Source organism: Hemiscyllium ocellatum, chromosome 25, assembly GCF_020745735.1.
Source record: "Hemiscyllium ocellatum isolate sHemOce1 chromosome 25, sHemOce1.pat.X.cur, whole genome shotgun sequence".
In the NCBI taxonomy this organism is placed as follows: domain Eukaryota; kingdom Metazoa; phylum Chordata; class Chondrichthyes; order Orectolobiformes; family Hemiscylliidae; genus Hemiscyllium; species Hemiscyllium ocellatum.
In genome coordinates, this window is record NC_083425.1 from 40,979,898 (window position 1) to 41,001,242 (window position 21,345).

At 41.8% G+C, this 21,345-nt stretch overlaps 1 protein-coding gene across 2 annotated transcripts in view; it reads left to right on the top strand.

Moving 5' to 3' along the window:
- b3gntl1 (UDP-GlcNAc:betaGal beta-1,3-N-acetylglucosaminyltransferase-like 1) overlaps positions 1-21,345 on the top strand; it is a 338,080-nt gene that overhangs the window by 271,727 nt on the left and 45,008 nt on the right. For both annotated transcript variants that reach the window (XM_060844592.1, XM_060844593.1), the window contains one exon: positions 7,470-7,605. In XM_060844592.1, coding sequence (XP_060700575.1) covers positions 7,470-7,605 — 136 coding nt within the window. The remainder of the gene's footprint in view (positions 1-7,469; positions 7,606-21,345) is intronic.

Here is a 21,345-nt window from a genome sequence, read left to right on the forward strand (position 1 = left end):
ACTCTCACTTGTATTGCACCTAATTTCAGATGGTGTTAATGATGTTTAAATGCAGCATTTAATCTTGAAGGTACATTGTGACACATTGGTCCGAGAACAGAGTTGCCAGCTTCAATTCAACATATTCAGAGCGGTTTTGACCACTCAGACCCAACATATCTGACACATTTCTCAGAACCATCACCGAAAGGGAAATTTAACTCCAGTGTATCACAATTTATTGTCTATGATGCTGAAGACCTTTGGCTGATCTTAACTATCACAGTAGACAAGATACCATTGCCCAAAGCTGTGCTGCCCAAAATATTAAGTGTTCCCCTCCTGACCTTTGTTGATAGTTCCCTTCTAAAATCGCTTAGAAGTATGGAAATCTATCAATTTTAACCCAATTTCAGGTGGAGACAGTAACAAAAAATTAGGAATCTACCACTACTGATGATTTACATTTTATTTATTCATTCCTGATACATACCGTCACTGGCTAGGTCAGTGTTTATTGCCCATCGTTAGTTACCCTTCAAAGGGTAACCAGCAGTAGACCATATGGTGTAGGTATATCCACAGTACTATGAGGAAGGGTGTTCCAGGATGTTGACTCAGCAACACTGAAGGAACGGCAATGTAGTTCCAATTCAGGATCCTGTGTGGTTTGAGAGGGAACTGCTATATGACGGTGTTTCTATGTGTCTGCTGCCCATAACTTTATTAGTATTACAGGTTTGGTAGATGCCGTCAAAGGAACCTTGGTTACTGCTTCTCATAAATAGTTCACACTTATGCAACTATGGCATGGTGGAAGATGATGTAATAGCCAGATGGGCTGCTTTGTCCTGGACAGTCTTGAAAGCTGTTGGAGCTGCGCTCATCTACGTAAATGGAGGATATTCCATTGTACAAAAGCAAAATACTATAGATTCTGGAAATCTGAAATAGAAACAAAAATGCTGGAAATATTTAGCAGGTCTGGCAGGACCTATGGGGAGGGAGAGAGAGAGGCAGAGTCATTGGCCTGAAATATTAACTTTTTCTCTACACGTACTGAGTTTTCCAGCATTATTTGGTTGTATCCCGTTGCACTCCTCATGACATGCAGATGGTAGACAGGCTTTGGGGACACAAGAGGTAAATTCCTTCCTGCAGCATTACTAATATCTAATTTGCCCTTGTAGCCACTATATTTATGGTTAGTCCAGTTTAATTTCTAGACAGTGGTAACTTCTGATGGAAAGATTGTGGTCATGATTGAATGAAACAGAAATGCAAAACTTCTTCATTCTACAAGGAAGCAAAATTCAATCTGAAGACAAATATGCAAATTGGAACTGAGACAAGTTGTCAGTTGAGCTGTTGACTCTTGGCATCAATCCCTGAGTGTTTCAGATCGAAGATCATTCCAAGTCAAGCACTTCTGAAAATCTAAAGGTTTTCACTTGAAGATCACTTGAACTCTCTTGATATGTTAGTCTGGCACCCATCAAAATATTTAATGCACAATGCGTGTAATGCTCACAGTCATATTAAAATGTAGATGAAGCTGTTTTAATGCTGGGAGAGGAATGAAATCTGACAGACATAATTCCATATGAAGACAACAGGAAACAATGCTTTCTGCTGAGGTTTCCCAAATGTCTTCAAGAATGATGAAAGGAGTAAGATTCTGCCTCGTGGGTGGCCAGATTTGCAGTAAAGCAGTTTCCTTCATACCTCCCCTCATGTGCATGGAAGAGCAATCATCCATTATTTTGAAAATGGGCCAAAAATTCCTTCATCATTTTGGACCTAGTGCTGTATAAGCTACAAATTGATCTCTCTTTTTAATATGACATTCCTGCTACTAGCTATATAAATCCTCCCATTCCTTTCCTTTACACTTGACCCTGCCTATAAAGTGTGGTTTAGTTGCTTTTCTGTTAAAATGGAGAAAACAACAAGCCTGAAGAGAGCAAGAAGGGAGGAAAATTTGAGTCAGGAAATGGTGAGGCCAAACTTTGGATCTCAAGGATATGAATATTGTTGAAGCTGAAGGGAATTCTGAGGGAGGAAGGAATGTAACAGCTTCAACGCTCTGTAAAGGAGTGAGCTTGAGTAGGAGGCAGTATGAAAGATCTTAATTTAACTGTAGGGCAGTGTAATTGTGGGTCCAAGAAACCATTTGTTAGGCCAAGCTTCTTCTAGTTAAAATCAGTCCTACCTCTTAAATTCATTGTTCCCAATTATTTCCATTTTAAAACATTGAGGCCCAAAATACCATTGCTGATTGACAAGATTGTGCATAACAGAGGAAACCATGCTGAAATAAACAAAATAAAAATAAATGTTAATATTCCAACAATACAATTAAGGAGAATCCAAAGGGTTTTTACAAATATATTAAGGAAAAAAAGGGTAACTAGGGAGAGAATAGGGCCCCTCAAAGATCAGCAAGGTGGCCTTTGTGTGGAGCCACAGAAAATGGAGGAGATACTAAATTAATATTTTGCATCAGTATTTACTGTGGAAAAGGATGTGAAAGATATAGACTGTAAGGAAATAGATGGTGACATCTTTCAAAATGTCCAGATTACAGAGGAGGAAGTGCTGGATGCCTTGAAACGGATAAAGGTGGACAAATCCCCAGGACCTGATCAGGACATTGGTTAGGCCACTGTTGGAATATTGCATGCAACTCTGGTCTCCTTCCTATCGGAAAGATGTTGTGACACTTGAAAGGATTCAGAAAAGATTTACAAGGATGTTGCCAGGGATGGAGGAACTGAGCTACAGGGAGAGGCAGAACAGGGTGGAGCTGTTTTCCCTGGAGCATTGGAGGCTGATGGGTGACTTTATAGAGGTTTTCAAAATTATGAGGGGCATAGATAGGATAAATAGACAAAGTCTTTTCCCTGGGGTTGGGAAGTCCAGAACTAGACGGCATAGGTTTAGGGTGAGAGGGGAAAGATATAAAAGAGACCTAAGGGGCAACTTTTTCACGCATTGGGTGATACGTGTATGGAATGAGCTGCCAGAGGAAGTGGTGGAGGCTGGTACAATTGCAACATTTAAGAAGCATTTGGATGGGTATATGAATAGGAAGGGATTGGAGGGATATGGGCCGGGTGCTGGCAGTGGGACTAGATTGGGCTGGGATATCTGGTCAGCATGGACTGGTTGGACCGAAGGGTCTGTTTCCATGCTGTACATCTCTATGACTCTGACTCTAATACAGACAGTTAATAAAGACAGAATAATTCTATTACTGTTAATAAAGACAGAAACTCAGAATAAGTTCTAAATTACTTTTGTTCCACTATACGTCATTAAGACACATGTCTCACACATTTCCACTTTAGTTCACTGTTGTTTATGAGTAATATGTAATTTCTGAATGCATTCAATATAAGAAATATTATTACAATCAATGCTTCTGTTTTCCTCCAAACATCCATATTTTCATTGGTTGACCTTTGCAACATTAAAGATTTAAATGTACTTTTAAGGGGGCAATGTCCTTCCAAACAGAAAATAGCTAAATAAAAAAACCTCATTTATTGCAAAACTATCACATAACAAATTGTTTAATGTTTTAGTCCTGAAAGAAAATGGTCATCCATTAGAGAAAAGAAAAGTATCAAGTTTACAGCAATAAGGCATCTGGATACAACTTTGCTAATTTGGCAGACATGGTCCGTCTGGATAGAATCAAAATGGGAATTTATAAAACTGACCAGAAATTGACCAGTTCAACATCTGGAACAAGTTAACTTCACCTGAAAAACTTAATACTGTTGCCCGAAGACATCCGCAGTCAGGAAACCTCTGATTGCAGTCAATTGCTTTGTCATTGATAGGCAACAGCAATAGACAAATTAGCAATGGAAAAGTTGTATGTTCCAATTAGAGTGCCTGAAATTCATGAAAGTGAACTTGTTAACCTGGCACACTAACTGAACCATGAGATCTGATAATCATGCTATAATCATTGTTAGGTGGGTTTGATTTAGTATATTGGTAATTTTGTAGTCAATGTTATGGTTGATTATTGTATGTTGCATATGTTGTTCCTCCAGCCTGCATTCTCATTGTACTGCATTCAAAGTTAATTGTACAGACATGATTTTTATCTATTGTGAAACTCAAAACTGTGGACCTCTTCACCTCCGTTAACTTTCCTTGTCTCCAACATGTTTTAGCCTTTTAAAATGTCTCTGAAACATGATTGAGCCATGTGATCTTCTCTCCGATTCCCTTTGGCCTTTGTGCCATCCATCTCTGCAGACCTTTCCTTTTTACCCAGATTTTCTTAGACATTTAACTTAACGTTGAGACTTCTGTTTCCATTGCTGAGTTTGATGTTTTTGACAGGATTTTAGATGTTTTACAGTTCCATGGGCAGCCAGCTGACCTAAAAGTCAGGATTACTAAAATGGGATTTGGATGATGCTGTTGCAACAATCAGTACTTTATATTTAGAGGCAACACCAGCTCAGTACTGTCATGAGGGAGAGTACTACATTGAAGGTGCACTCCTTCAGATGAGACACTAAGCCAAGACCCAATTTGCCTGATCAACATTGATGCTAAAAGCATCTCACAACACAATATGTAGAAGGGCTAGGATCTCATTATGGTCAACAAACATAGAACATAGAACAATACAGCACAGAACAGGCCCTTCGGCCCACAATGTTATGCCGAACATTTGTCCTAGCTTAAGCATCTATCCATGTACCTATCCAATTGCCGCTTAAAGGCCACCAATGATTCTGACTCTGCCACTCCCACAGGCAAAACATTCCATGCCCCCACCACTCTTTGGGTAAAGAACCTTCCCCTGACATGCCCCCTATACCTTCCACCCTTCACCTTAAATTCATGTCCCCTTGTGAAAGAATGTGAAAGAAAATACAAATTAAATCTGCATCGTGTCTTCAGGATTTACTTACACAATTCATGGTATACAAAGCATTTTTGGGTGTCTTGAGATGTATGATGAGTTTGCATGTAAATATTTTTTCACTTTGATTACATTTCTACCTGATGTATTTGTCACAGGGGAGTGCAGCAAAGGTTCACTAGTTGTGTGAGGAGAGATGGGTTCAGCTGGACCTGTATTCACTAGAGTTTAGAAGAATGAGAGGGATCTGATTTATATGTATGAAATTCTTTCAGGACCAGACAGACTGGATGCAGGGAGGATGTTTTTTCTCATTGGGAGTCTAAAACCAGGGGACACAGTCTCTGCATACGGAGGAGGCCATTTAGGATGAGCTGAGGAGAGATTTCTTTACTCTGAGGGTGATTAATAATAAATAATTTCAATAGGTTCAGGAATAGAATTCTATTTTTAAAAATTAGAGAGGGGCTCAAAAATCTTCAGAAGTACAGGTCAAGGTTCATTCTCATAGCTCTGGTCCCAGGTAGCAATCTCTTGGAACTGATTTGCAACTCAGACCATTCTTGGTTTATGATCAGAGTACAAAGAAACCCATTGAGCGCTGCTGCAGAGTCAGTCTGCTTTTGGCCCATGTTCCAATACTACAGAGAACACATGGATCAGTCGTTACATTCCTGACTGTTGCCAGGTAACAGAAACAACATTTTCAGAAAGTCGTTTTGAATAAATGACTCTGTGTATATTAGAAATTATTTGTCTCCTTGTGTGTTTGGAACCAAGAAGATCTAACAAGGTCTTTGAGTAGGCATCAAATCGGTCACCCTGCTTTCTTTCCGTATGGTCACATTGCTTTGAAAGTTTATTGTATTATATAGTATAATAAATAAAAAGAGGCAAACGTAGGTTAACTTTGGTGATTTATTTTTCGAATATGAATGTATACCAGAGCTTTAAAAGGATACTGAGCTGAAAATGTGTTGCTGGAAAAGCGCAGCAGGTCAGGCAGCATCCAAGGAACAGGATGCTGCCTGACCTGCTGCGCTTTTCCAGCAACACATTTTCAGCTCTGATCTCCAGAATCTGCAGACCTCACTTTCTCCTTTAAAAGGATACCCCAAAATGTACCAAGGTATAATCCTGGTCACCGTCCTATAGGAAGGATGATGTTGTTAAACTTGAAAGTGTACAGAAAAGATTAACAAGGATGTGGCCGGGAATGAAGAGTGTGAGTTATAGGGAGAGGCTGAGTCGGCTGGAGCCTTTTTCCCTGGAGCTTTTGAGGCTGAGGGGTGACTCAATAGTTTATAAAATTATGGATCGGGTGAATAACCAAGGTGTTTTTCCAAGGGTGGGGGAGTCCAAATTAGAGGGCAAAAGTTTAAGGTGAGAGGGGAAAGAATTAAAAAGGATTTGAGGGGTAACTTTCTCATGCAAAGGGTGGTGCGTGAGTGGAATGAGCTACCAGAGAAAATGGTGGCGGCTGGTACAGTTACAACATTTAAAAGGCATCTAGACGGGTATATGAATAGGAAGGGTTTAGAGGGATATGGGCCAAATGTTTGCAAATGGGACTAGAGCAGATTGGGATGTCTGGTTGGTGGATGAGTTGGACTGAAGGGTTTGTTTCCATGCTATATGACTGTATGACTCCACATCCAATGGGACATTTTATGCATTCCTTACTGGCATGTTTAGAGTGGGGGAGGGCATTTAATCAATTCGGAGGGTAGCATGCAAGCACCAAACCACTGTCCTGACTTCACCCCCTTCCCAGCTCCACCAAAATTACATCTGGTTTGGCAAAACCCATGGTTGGACATCCTGTCATGCTGTTACTGAACGTACGTAGTAATGGGCAATTAAGGACCACCATGTCCCATTGCTGCTGGTGTTAACCCATTGGTGGGCAGGTGTATGAGCACTCAGGGACAACAACAAAGCTTTTCTTTAGGTGTAAGAGGGGGAAGGGCGAGGGTTCCCCTTCTTCAAAGACATCATATGCCTGATCGAGGGAGAGGTCCACTAAGATACATCCTCATGCTCCTGCTTCTGGCCAATCTCAAAGCTCAGTTGTTTTCTTCCCACCCAGTGCAGTCCTTAACCATCACCACCACACACACACACACACACACTCCTATGAGACTCTTCTGGCCACAGTTTACCTCGAACCTGCTTCTCTCCCAACTGGATGTTGGGTATCCAGTTACTCTCTTACCTGCAGCAGCCACTGCCATCCCTGTCGCATTGATGAGTAAAAGATCTAACAGACTCTGATTTCTGCATCCAGGGTCTTTGATTTTGGGGAAGGCTGGCCAGTGACCAATTTTGAGGCATTTAACATTGTTGGGCCCTTCTGATCATGGTAACATGGATCTCTAGCTAGCTGTTCCAGTTGGCATTGCAAGACCCAACACATCTATAAAATCCCCAACCAATTCTAGATGAGTTCCATGTATTTGTGTGTAATTGTATGTGAACACTGCCTAAAATCTTTTGATACTGTAATAAAATTAATGTCTCATGATCACTCACACTCTCTTATTGTCGTTATAACACAAATATAAAGATGTGATTCATTACTTCTTTATCCCATTAGAGAGACCATTTGGAAGAACCGTGTGGCATTCCTAGAAGAGCGAGTTCTGAGTAGTTGGCCTTCATTTACCATCTGGAATGCTGGGAAACAGGGCAGGAGGTTGTACAGAAGTCTGTCAGCAACCAATCAGAAAAAGGTATGTCCAAACAAAATTGTAATTATTAAAGATCCATGTTATCAAATACAGAGAGAGAGAGAGAGACAGTAGTGAAGTGGTAATATCACTTGATTAATAATCCAGAGGCCCCAGGCTGATGTTCACGGGTTCAAATCCCATCATAATAGCAATTGGATTTTAAATGTGATTAATAATTCTGCAATTGAAAGGTACTGTGAGTAATAATGATCATGACAAGAAACATCAATTGTTGTAAAAACCCATCTCATTCATTAATGAAGAAAGTCTGCCATCCTCACCTGGTCTGGCCTACATGTGACTCCAGACCCTCAGCAACATGGTTGACTCTCAATTGCCATCTGAAATAGTCAGGCAAGCCACTCAGTTCCAGGACAGTTATGGATTGGAAACCACCCACACCATGAAAGGACAATTAAATATTTTACAGACCTGCTGCACACTTTTTCACAATTTTTAACTCCACATTTTTCTCCTGCTATTGAGTGATAAAATATTGCCATAAATTAATCTTTATAGTTGCAGTTTGATTTATTTTGTTGTGTTTTGTGTTTATTTTGTGGGTGAAGAATGAATACTGTATCAAGAAGTTTAGCATTTACTTGTCCCCAGCCCAATTTTCACTGTTGGGGAGGAACAGTGTCAAGGGAAACATTTTAGGGTAAATTTTAACCACCTCCATTAAACACAAATTATTGGAACACTCCCTCTGGGATGCTCTTTAAACTAACCTCTTTGCCCATGCTTTTAATCCTCCAAGTTTGACTCAGTGTCAGGGTCTTGTTGCTGGCTTTCCACAGAATTAATTGAGCTGATCTGTTAGCACCAGTTTTCTGTTCAACAATGAAAGTCAAAATCAAACCCAATCTTAGTTAATCCTCTGCATATACTGATTGAATTAGGATAGTAATATGGGAACTTTAACTTTGGATCTGAGTGCAACACAATGTACGTTATAAGGAAAAGTGAATTTTTATGTAGCAGTGATCCTTCTTCAGTGCAACAACCATTTTCTTCACGCCTCCAGGATGCACCCTGAGGTGATTTGCAACATTAAAAGTTGTAACGATGTGACTTATTCCAGTAAAGTACTCTTAAATGTTCAGTGGATTAATGATTCAGTAATACTACCTGAACAGTTTGCATTTGTTTCAAAGGGCTTTTTTATTTCATATTCAATAGCAGAGAAACAATTTAAAACACAAAAAGGCACAAATAATTACCTTTTTCAGATTAATCAACAGTAGTTTGAAAAGAGGCTAGTGGTGACAAATGGATAACAAGCAAATTACACAATAAAGTGTGTAGAGAGCCTCGAGATTTTCAGGGCAAGGTGGGCATCACAGGGAGTGGAGTGCATTATTTCCCTCTGCAACTCTATTTTGATTTAGTCCCCGCCCTCCCCTTCACTGTTTGATCACACCGCATTGCCCTTTGATGTGAAAGGCACTGCTTGTCACAGGCCACTCGGGTGTTTCCTCTCTTCCTGGTGGTGGAAATTAAATAAAGATTCGAGCACTTTGAGTCTCTCACTGTATCTCACATCTGCACACACACACACACACACACACCATGGGTGCTGGGGAAAAAAATAAGCACTACCACAGTTAGGCGGGAGTGTGGGGGTTAAGGAAAAAAAAAGTAAAAGAAACTAGCCACTTGGGTGTTTCCATTCAAGAGCTGGATCAGTGTGAGTGTGAAAACAAAAAGAAAAAAAAATAGTGTGTAGTGACCCTCGAGATTTTCAGGGCAAGGTGGACATTGCAGGGATTGGAGTGCATTATTTCCACCTCCAACTCTATTTTGATTTAATCCCTGCCCGCCCCTTCACTGTTTGAACACGCAGCATCACCCTCTGAGAAGGGCACTGCTTGTCACTGGCCACTTGGGTGTTTTCTTTCTTCCTGGTGGTGGAAACTTGAATAAAGATTCGTACATCTGTTGTCTTTCACTGAGCCTGACACCTGCACACACACAAGATGGGTGCGGGGGAAAATATAAGCACTACCGCAATTAGACAGTAGTGTGGGGATAAAATGAAATACAGGAGATTTAGTTTAGGGCACTGACTGTGCTGGCTGGTGCTACAGTCAAGGTGTTGCTGCTGCAGTTGGGGAAAAAAAATATAGCGTGTTTAGATTAGATTAGATTCCCTACAGTATGGAAACAGGACCTTCAGCCCAACAAGTCCACACTGACCCTCCAAAGAGCAACCCACGCAGACCCATTCCCCACCATTTACCCCTGACTAATGCACCTAACACTGTGGGCAATTTAGCATGGCCAATTCACCTGACCTGCACATCTTTGGACTGGGGGAAGAAATCGGAGCACCCGGAGGAAACCCACGCAGACAGAGGGAGAATGTGCAAACTCCACACAGACAGTCATGTTGAGAGTTTGACACTTACACACACACGACATGGGTGCTGTGGAAAAGGAAACACTACCGCTGTTAGTAGGTAGTGTGGGAGAGAAAAAACTGGGAAAAAAAGAAGTAAAGAAAATAAAGTGTGTGGAGCTACACATTTCTGTTTTGCTGTTGCCTGTTTCGGACAGGAGATCTGTTCCATATTTAAGACATCTGCACAAAGTTGTACAATTATACATCTACAGCAAATTTATTAGGTTCACAGTATTTACAATTCCCAGTTCATATGTTTTACTGCTTAAATTTAACATTAAGAAACTTTGGTTAAATATAAACTGGCTGCTAATAACTAACATAGGATAAAATATACAGTGCTTTTCAAAACTTTGAGATCCATTCAGAGACACATGTGCGATTACTTCAGAACAGCATTCATTACCTGGATAAATGTGGCACTCACATTTTGATTGTTTTGCTTGGAGCATGACTTGTGACCAAGACACCAGGAGTACTCTTTATCTTTCTTCAGTAGAGTAATAGAGTCAGAGAGATGTACAGCATGGAAATAGACTTTTCCATCCAACTCGCCCATGCCGACAAGATATCCCAACCCAATCTTGTCTCACCTGCCGGCATCCAGCCCATATCTCTCCAAACCCTTCCTATTCATATACCCATCCAGATGCTTTTTAAATGTTGTGATTGTACTAGCCTCCACCACTTCCTCTGGCAGCTCATTCAACACAGGTACCACCCTCTGAGTGAAAAAGTTGCCCTTAGAGGTCTCTTTTATATCTTTCCCCTCTCACCCTAAACCTATGCCTTCAATTCTGGACCCTCCCACCCCAAGGAAAAGACTTTGTCTATTTATCCTATCCATGCCCGTCATGATTTTATAAACCTCTATAAAGTCACCCCCCATGCCCCCAACACTCCAGGGAGAGCAGCCCCAGTCTATTCAATCTCTCCCTATAGCTCAAATCCTCCAACCCTGGCAACATGCTTGTAAATCTTTTCTGAACCCTTTCAAGTTTCACAACATCATTTCTAAAGGAGGGAAGCCAGAATTGCGCATAATATTCCAAAAGCAGCCGTACCAATGTCCTGTACAGCCACAACATGACCTCCCAACTCCTGTACTCAATACTCTGACCAACAAAGGAAAGTATACCAAATGCCTTCTTCACTATCCAATCTACCTGCAACTCCACCTTCAAGGAGCTATGAACCTGCACTCCAAAGTCTCTTTGTTCAGCAACACTCCCTAGGACCTCACTATTAAGTGTATAAGTCCTGCTAAGATTTGATTTCCCAAAATGCAGCACCTTGCATTTACCTGAATTAAACTCCATCTGCCACTCCTCAGCCCATTGGCCCATCTTATCAAGATCCCGTTGTAATCCAAGGCAACTTTCTTCACTGTCCACCTCCAATTTTGGTGTCATCTGCAAACTTATTAACTATATCTCTTATGCCCACATCCAAATCATCCGCTGGTCACAGGCCTTCAGTCTGAAAAGCAACCCTCCACCACCATCCTCTGTCTTCTACCTTTGAGCCAATTCTGTATACAAATGGCAGTGCTGTAGGATTGTTTCTGCCCACCTAAGAATGGCAGACAGGACTTTGATTTATCATCTAACAAGCTTGCATCTCTATCAATATAACATTCCCTCGGTGCCAAGCTGAAATGTCAGCCCAGATGATGCACTGCTGTTCATTACTGGACATAAACCTCTGACTTTGTGACTCGGGAATGAGAGCACAACCATGTAACAAAGCTGTTCCAGTATTCTACTCTTTTTTTATCCTTGTCTATGTTCCTATCTCTTTGGTCCCCTGATGACACTAGTAATTCCTTGAATAAATCAATGCTTAGTTCTGTAATCCAGTGATATTCTTCAGCTGACCAGCAGAGTTCCAGTTATGAAATTATGTTTGTTTTTTTCCTTTCCTATGGGAAAGCACCTAACATTTGCTCATGAAAACAACATTGTGGGCGGCACGGTGGCATAGTGGTTAGCACTGCTGCCTCACAGCGCCTGAGACCCGGGTTCAGTTCCCGACTCAGGTGACTGACTGTGTGGAGTTTGCACGTTCTCCCCGTGTCTGCATGGGTTTCCTCCGGGTGCTCCGGTTTCCTCCCACAGTCACAAAGATGTGCGGGTCAGGTGAATTGGCCACGCTAAATTGCCCATAGTGTTAGGTAAGGGGTAAATGTAGGGGTATGGGTGGGTCGGTGTGGACTTGTTGGGCCGAAGGGCCTGTTTCCACACTGTAGGTAATCTAATCTAATCTAAAGATCAACAGGTGAGGAAGCTCAACCATTTCTGAGATTGTTACATCGATGCATTGCCTTATTACAATGTAACCAGTTTGTATATTCAAGTTTTCAATCTTGACAGGCAGGCCTGGCTCAATAAGGTCTTTGGTTCCTGTATCCACTGGAAATCAGCCATGAAATTGCCTCTTAGCCTCCTTCCTCAGGGCCGTGTGTTCTGTGCTTATGTGCTTATGTTGGTAATGGAACATAATGAGTACAGTGCTGCCCACATATTTAAATCTCTGGAGAAGATAATAGTATTATTATGAGTTGTATAGATCCAGATGACTACCTGGTTGATATTGACATTGAGGATCATAGAGATTAATAAACATAGTAAATTACTGCGTAGGACACAATAAATCCAGCATGGTTGAATCATGGAAATGTTTTTTGCTGAATCATGGAAACAGAAATGATATTCAGTACATACAGAATTTGTTGACACAATATTACCTAATTAGGATTGAATCATGTTACACATGAGTCTGCATATAATTTGACCAAGGCAAGCTGAATTATTGTCTTGCTCTTTGATTCCTTGTAGCTATTTTTTATTCGGTCTGTTCAGATTTGTTCTGACACACCTTTGCAGCAGATGGAACTTGAACCTAGACATTTTGACTCAGAGGTAGGGGCACAGCCTCAAGAGACCTGTGGTTCCTTATATCTCTACAGCAAACATAAGAGCACAGGTAGCTGTCCACTTTTCCTGGCATTTTGCTGAATTCTCCCCTGTGGCTGTAAAAGTTTGACATCAGATTTCAGAATATGGCATTCAGTTTTGGTCTCCCTGCTGAAGGAGAGATGTTATGAAACTTGAAAGAGTTGAGAAGTGATTTTACAAGGAGGGTTAGAGGGTTTTAGCTGAAAGGGTTGGGGCTATTTTCCCTGGGAGTGTTGGAGGCTGAGGGGTGACCTTATAAAGGTTTGGAAAGTCATGAGGGGCATGGATAGGGTAAATAGCCAAGGTGTTTTCCCAAGGGTAGGGGAGTCCAAAACTAGAGGGCTTAGGGTTAAAGTGACAGGGGAAAGATATAAAAGGGACCTAAGAGATAACTCTTTCACGCAGGGAGTGGTGCATGTATGGAATGAGCTGACAGAGCAACTGGTGGAGGCTGGTACAATTATAACATTTATAATGCATCTGGATGCATATATGAATAAGAAGAGTTTAGAGGAATATGCTGGCAAATGGGACTAGATTTATTTAGGATACCTGGTCAGCACAGACAAGTTAGACTGAAGGGTCTGTTTCCATGATGTACATCTCTATGACTGTATTTGAGTCATTCAAGTCTTGAGTGCGTGAAATGAGAAACCCGAATCAATTAAATTGCTGCTGCCAACTCCATCAGAAATAAAATACAAAAAAGAATTGGCTAAGGTTTGAAATTTGCACTCATGACCTGACTTTTTAACCTGGACCTTTTCCTATGTTTGATCCTGAATCAGTTGCTTTCCTAATAGCTGTGTTTTTATGCCGAGGAATGTTTCCTAAGATTTGCAGCAACAAAGCCATTCCATAGCTTGGTACTTTGATGGCCCAAATATGTAAAATGGAATTTAAACTCATTTGCTTAGCTGACCCATACAAATTCAATCTGAACAGATGTCAGGGCATACAAATAAATCCCAGTTTGGTCATGGTCCACGCCATTTAAATACATGCCATTGTTATCTTTCTGCACTTTCTAACTTATGTAATGTTATACAACCTATAATGACGCACTGCACATTCCAGTGTTAATGAGACTGCCTTACAAATCATTGGTAACAATGACCTCAGTTGTGGCTAGTTTAAATGAAGCTACACTGGACTATGGCTGACTCCAGGACCTGGTTTCACTGTCACCACCTGACAATCAACAATCATTACCTTTCTCGAACAAACAAAAGTCTGTTGTTTTACAATAACTGATGATTTATCAGTTTTCTCAATTGACAGGAAACACAGCACACAAAGAACGAGAGCAAAATACACTAGGTTGCTGACTAATTATTTCACAGAAGATTTTAAAAAGTCAAATAGAATATACTTATTTTTAAAATGCAATTATTAATGTTTGCCTTTTGTTTAGGATTTACTTTGCTAAGGCTATAAATATCCAATCAGCTACAATGCAGATGCAATGCATTGTCCAAAGCCACCATTGACCATACTGCACATCAGAGTGTTAAATTTACCAATGTGATTTGAGTCATGTTCTCAGTTCATTGCACCACAGTCACCAGAAGCTGAAAAAAACTTCAAGAAATTTTCCATGTATAAATCAAGATGCGAAATGCACCCTTATCTACCAGTATTGCACACAAGGTTATCCACAGCAGAGTCTTAGTAACACAGTGATGGAAATTGTCTGTAATGAAATACTGGTGATTCTAGTCTCACATTCTGGCAAACAACAATGAAAACAATACACCAGGGCCACGCAGGTGTCACAAAATGCAAAGCTCAAGCTCAGTTATCCACATGTGTCTGGGAATATTAAGACTTAGAGAAGAAATGACCAAATGGATCAAATTCAAATGTTTGTACACAATGACTACTGAGATAGACAGACTCATAGAGTCATAGAGATGTACAACGCCGAAATAGACCTTTCAGTCCAACTCGTCCACGCCGACCAGATATCCCAAACCAATCTAGTCCCACCTGCCAGCACTTGGCCCATATCACTCTAAACCCTTCCTATCCAATGTTGCAATTGTATTAGCCTCTATCATTTACTCTGGCAGCTAATTCCATACATGCACCACCCTCTGCGTGAAATAGTTGTCCCTCTCACCATAAACCTATGCCCGCTAGTTCTGGACTACCCCATCCCAGGGAAAAGACTTTGTCTATTTATCCTATCCATGTCCCACATGATTTGATAAACCTCTATGAAGTCACCTCTCAGCCTTCGCGCTCCAGGGAAAACAGCCCCAGCCTGTTCAGCCTCTCCCTATAGCTCAAGTCCTCCAACCCTGGCAACATTCTTGTAAATCTTTTCTGAACCCTTTCAAGTTTCACAACATCAGTCCAATAGGAAGGAGACCCGAATTGCACACAATATTCCAAAAGTGGCCTAACCAATGTCATGTACAGCCATAACATCACCTCCCAACTCCTGTACTCAACACTCTGCCCAAAAAAGGAAATCATATAAAACGCCTTCTTCACTATCCTGTCTACCTGTGACTCTACTTTCAAGGAGATGTGAACCTGCACTCCAAGGTCACTTTGTTCAGCAACACTCCCGAGGACCTTACCATTAAGTGTATAAGAACTGCAAAGATTTGCTTTCCAAAATGCAGCACCTCACATTTATCTAAATTAAACTCATCTGCCACCCTTCAGCCCATTGGCCCATCTGATCAAGATCCCATTGTAATCTGAGGTAACCTTTCTTCACTGTCCACTACATCTTCAATTTTGGTGGCATCTGCAAACATTCTAACTATATCTCCTATGCTCATATCCAAATAATTTATATAAATAACAAAGCGTAGAGGACTCAGCACCGATCCTTGTGGCACTCCACTGGTTTCAGGCCTCCAATCTTAGAAACAACCCTCCACCACCATCCTCTGTCTTCTACCTTTGAGCCAATTCTGTATCCAGATGGCTAGTTCTCCCTGTATTCCATGAGATCTATCTTTGCTAACCAGTCTTCCATGGGAAACCTTGTCAAATGCCTTACTGAAGTCCATATAGGTCACGTATTCCACTCTACCCTCATCAATCCTCCTTGTTACTTTTTCAAAACAATCAAGTTTGTAGAGACATGATTTCCCACTCACAAAGCCATGTTGACTCTCCCTTGCCTTTCCAAATACATGTAAATCCTGTCCCTCAAGATTCCCTCCAACAACTTGCCCACCACTGACATCAGGCTCACCAGTCTATAGTTCCCGAGCTTGTCCTTACCATGTTTCTTAAATAATAGTACCACGCTAGCCAACTCCAGTCTTCTGGCACCTCACCTGTGACTATCGATGATGCAAATATCTCAGCAAGGGTCCAGAAATCACTGATTACTGATGAAGGGCTCTGGCCCGAAACATCGATTCTCCTGCTCCTAGGATGCTGCCTGACCTGCAGTGCTTTTCCAGTAACACACTCTCGACCCTGACACTTGCAGACCTCACTTTCTCCCAGCAATTACTTCTCTAGCTTCCCACAGAGTTCTAGGGTACACCTGATCAGGTCCTGGGGATTTATCCACTTTTATGTATTTCAAGACATCCAGCACTTCCTCCTCTGTAAAATGGACATTTTTCAAGATGTCACCATCTATTTCCCCACATTCTGTTTCTTCCATGTCCTTCGCCACAGTAAACACTGATGCAAAATATTTGTTTTGTATCTCCCCCATCTCCTGCGGCTCCACACAAAGGCTGCCATGCTGACCTTTGAGGGGCCCTATTTGCTCCCTCATTACCCTTTTGTCCTTAATGTATTGGCAAACTCTCTCAAAACTCCCACATCTGATAAAGAAGTGCATATCACTCTATTAAATGCCATTTTATTCCTTCCAATCTACAGACCCAGAAAATAGCACCATCTGATTGCTCGACAAAACACTGCTCCAGGCTAACCAAATACTTATGGCTTATATTTTTAAAATTTAATGAAGAGACAGATCTCAATAAAACACACAATCAAACAAGAACCCACTGTACTCACCATTGTAGATTTGCAGCTAGACTATATTTGAAACTACTCACTTATCTGTTTCTATGCTGTGACTTCTCCCAAACAGGTTCCTCCAAGATCAGTTGTGAATTTTGCTGTTTGTTAAGTTTTCCAGACACATTCCGATATCCAGCGATACATGAATTCAAACAGCAAAGGAAATAACTGCACAGATTCAGTGCTGCGTCAGTTAGCAGTGTAGGTTTATTTCTTTCTCTCCCTTACAGACCATTTGCTCCCTTTTAAGAGTGCCATTGTTTTGACTTTCATTTTCCAAAGTTTCAAAACAATGCAACAGCATAAAACACAGTAATTGCTGCTCCTGGAATTCAAGGAAATCGCCTCCAATGCCTAAAATACCTCAAAAAAGGAGCAGGTGTTACAGCTACAAATTTTCCCATCCTCCATCTTGGATTACCCAGAATCTAATATTTATCTGCAAAGAAGATTTTTGCAATAGACAGCATCCTTGACCAGGTTACTTCTGATAATGGATTAGTGGTGCTGGAAGAGCACAGCAGTTCAGGCAGCATCCAAGGTGCAGCGAAATCGGGCAAAAGCCCTTCACCTTTTTATTCCTGATGAAGGGCTTTTGACCGAAACGTCGATTTCGCTGCTTCTCGGATGCTGCCTGAACTGCTGTGCTCTTCCAGCACTACTAATCCAGAATCTGGTTTCCAGCATCTGCAGTCATTGTTTTTACCTACTGCTGATAATGATCCACAATTTGCAAATGACTACTTCACACACTTTGCAGAAAACTGCAGATATGTGCTTCTTCCACATTCCCTCTGATATCCCCAGTGCAACAGTGAAACTGAAAGAGGAGTCAGACTGGTGAAGAAGAACCAAGATTTTCAGACTGTACTCCAAAGCTGTAGACTTATAGTATTCCAACCATCAGAACTGTTAATAGAATCAAAGCTCAGAAAACAACTTGCTGTTCTACGTAAATACTTCCAAAGCTAAACATCCAGGACTATCACAGAATTCAAGGTAGAACAGTCTTATCAAAAACAATACATCAATCTACACAGGCTGTACAGCATTTCATCCCCTGGAACTCATTAGAAAATCATACCTGGGGCATACTTGTCAGGGAAATCTGTGATCACTGCCACATTCTCAGCAACTAATCGGGATGTAGGGCTCAGTATTAACGTGTTTAGATATTGCTTGAATACTCATTGCATGAAACACACTTATAAAGCTCAATAATGCTGGATTGAATGATCCTTTCCACATTGTACAACGTAATATTTGTGGGTGTCATTAGCTGCCAGAGCTGCTGAGCCACCTGCAACAATGAAGACAATGAATGACTGAAACCAGTTCCCCTGTGGATGGCCTCTCGATTCTGTGACATTTTGCGAGCTTATCAATCTGTCTCTTGGAGTCATAGAATCATAGAGGTGTACAACATGGAAACAGACCCTTCAGTCCAATCCACCCATGCCGGCCAGATATCCCAACCCAATCAAGTCCCACCTGCCAGCACCCAGCCCATATCCCTCCAAACCCTTCCTATTCATATACCCATCCAGATGCCTCTTAAATGTTGCAATTGTACCAGCCTCTACCACATCGTCTGGCAGCTCATTACATACACATAGCACCCTCTGCGTGAAAAAGTTGCCCCTTAGGTCTCTTTTATATCTTTCCCCTCTCACCCTAAACCTATGCCCTTCTAGTTCTGGAATCCCGGACCCCAGGGAAAAGACTTTGTCTATTTATCCTATCCATGCCCCTCATAATTTTGAAAACCTCTATAGGGTCACCCCTCAGCCTCTGACGCTCCAGGGAAAACAGCCCCAGCCTGTTCAGCCTCTCCCTGTACCTCAGATCCTCCAGCCCTGGCAACATCCTTGTAAACCTTTTCTGAACCCTTTCAAGTTTCACAACATCTTTCCGATAAGAAGGAGACCAGAGTTGCATGCAATATTTCAACAGTGGCCTAACCAATGTCCTGTACAGCCCCAACATGACCTCCCAACTCCTGTACTCAATACTCTGACCAATAAAGGAAAGCATACCAAATGCCTTCGTCACTATTCTATCTACCTGCAACTCCACTTTCAAGGAGCTATGCACCTGCACTCCAAGGTCTCGTTGTTCAGCAACACTCCCTAGGACCTTACCATTAAGTGTATAAGACCTGCTAAGATTTGCTTTCCCAAAATGCAGCACCTCACATTTATCTGAACTAAACTCCATCTGCCACTTCTCAGCCCATTGGCCCATTGTGTCCAGATCCTGGTGTAATCTGAGGTAACCCTCTTTGGGCTGTCCACTACACCTCTAATTTTGGTATCATCTGCAAATTTACTAACTGTACCTTTTATGCTCACATCCAAATCATTTATGTAAATAACAAAAAGTAGAGGGCCCAGCACCGATCCTTGTGGCATTCCATTGGTCACAGGCCTCCAGTCTAAAAAAAAACCACCCTCCACCACCACCCTCTGTCTTCTACCTTTGAGCCAGTTCTGTATCCATATGGCTAGTTCTCCCTGTATTCCGTGAGATCGAACCTTGCTAATCAGTCTCCCATGGGGAACCTTGTCGAATGCCTTACTGAAGTCCATATACATCACATCTACTGCTCTGCCCTCATCAATCTTCTTTGTTACTTCTTCAAAAAACTCAATCAAATTTGTGAGACATGATTTCCCACGCACAAAGCCATGTTGACTATCCCTAATCAGTCCTTGCCTTTCCAAATACATGTACATCCTGTCCCTCAGGCTTCCCTCCAACAACTTTCCCACCACCGAGGTCAGGCTCACCGGTCTACAGGTCCCTGGCTTGCCTTTACCGCCCTTCTTAAACAGTGGCACCACGTTTGCCAACCTCCAGTCTTCCGGCACCTCACCTGTGACTATCGATGATACAAATATCTCAGCAAGAGGCCCAGCAATCACTTCTCTAGCTTCCCACAGAGTTCTCAGGTACACCTGATCAGGTCCTGGGGATTTATCCTCTTTGATGCATTCCAAGGTATCCAGCACTTCCTCCACTGTAATATGGACATTTTGCAAGATGTCACCATCTATTTCCCTACAGTCTATATCTTCCATATCCTTTTCCACAGTAAATACTGATGCAAAATATTCGTTTAGTATCTCCCCCATTTTCTGTGGCTCCACACAAAGGCCGCCTTGCTGATCTTTGAGGGACCCTATTCTATTGCTAGTTACCCTTTTGTCCTTAATATATTTGTAAAAACCCTTTGGATTCTCGTTAATTCTATTTGCCAAAGCTATCTCATGTCCCATTTTTGCCCTCCTGATTTCCTTCTTAAGTATACTCCTACTTTCTTTATATTCTTCTAAGGATTCATTCAATCTATCCTGTCTATACAATAGACAATAGGTGCAGGAGTAGGCCATTCTGCCCTTCGAGCCTGCACCACCATTCAATATGATCATGGCTGATCATCCTTAATCAGTATCCTGTTCCTGCCTTATCTCCATCTCCCTTGATTCCACTATCCTTGAGAGCTCTATCCAACTCTTTCTTAAATGAATCCAGAGACTGGGCCTCCACTGCCCTCTGGGGCAGAGCATTCCACACAGCCACCACTCTCTGGGTGAAAAAGGTTCTCCTCATCTCTGTCCTAAATGGTCTTCCCTGTATTTTTAAGCTGTGTCCTCTGGTTCGACACTCACCCATCAACAGAAACATGTTTCCTGCCTCCAGAGTATCCAATCCTTTAATAATCTTTTATGTCTCAATAGATCCCCTCTCAGTCTTCTAAACTCAAGTGTATACAAGCCCAGTCGCTCCAGTCTTTCAGTGTAAGGTAGTCCCGCCATTCCAGGAATTGACCTCGTGAACCTATGCTGCACTCCCTCAATAGCCAGAGTGTCTTTCCTCAAATTTGGAGACCAGAACTGCGCACAGTACTCGAGGTGTGGTCTAACCAGGGCCCTGTACAGCTGCAGAAGAACCTCTTTGCTTCTATACTCAATCCCTCTTATTATGAAGGCCAGCATGTTATTAGCCTTCTTCACTACCTGCTGTACCTGCATGCTTACCATTGACTGGTATACAAGAACACCCAGATCTCTTGGTACTGCCCCTTTACCTAAATTGATTCCATTTAGGTAGTAATCTACCTTCCTGTTCTTGCTACCAAAGTGGATAACCATACATTTATCCACATTAAACTGCATCTGCCATGTATCTGACCACTCATCAAACCTGGAGAAAGTGAGCACTGCAGATGCTGGAGATCAGAGCTTAAAAATGTGTTACTGGAAAAGCGCAGCAGGTCAGGCAGCATCAAAGGAGCAAGAGAATCGACGTTTCCGGCATAAGCCCTTCTTCAGGAATGAGGAGGGTGTGCCAAGCAGGCTAAGATAA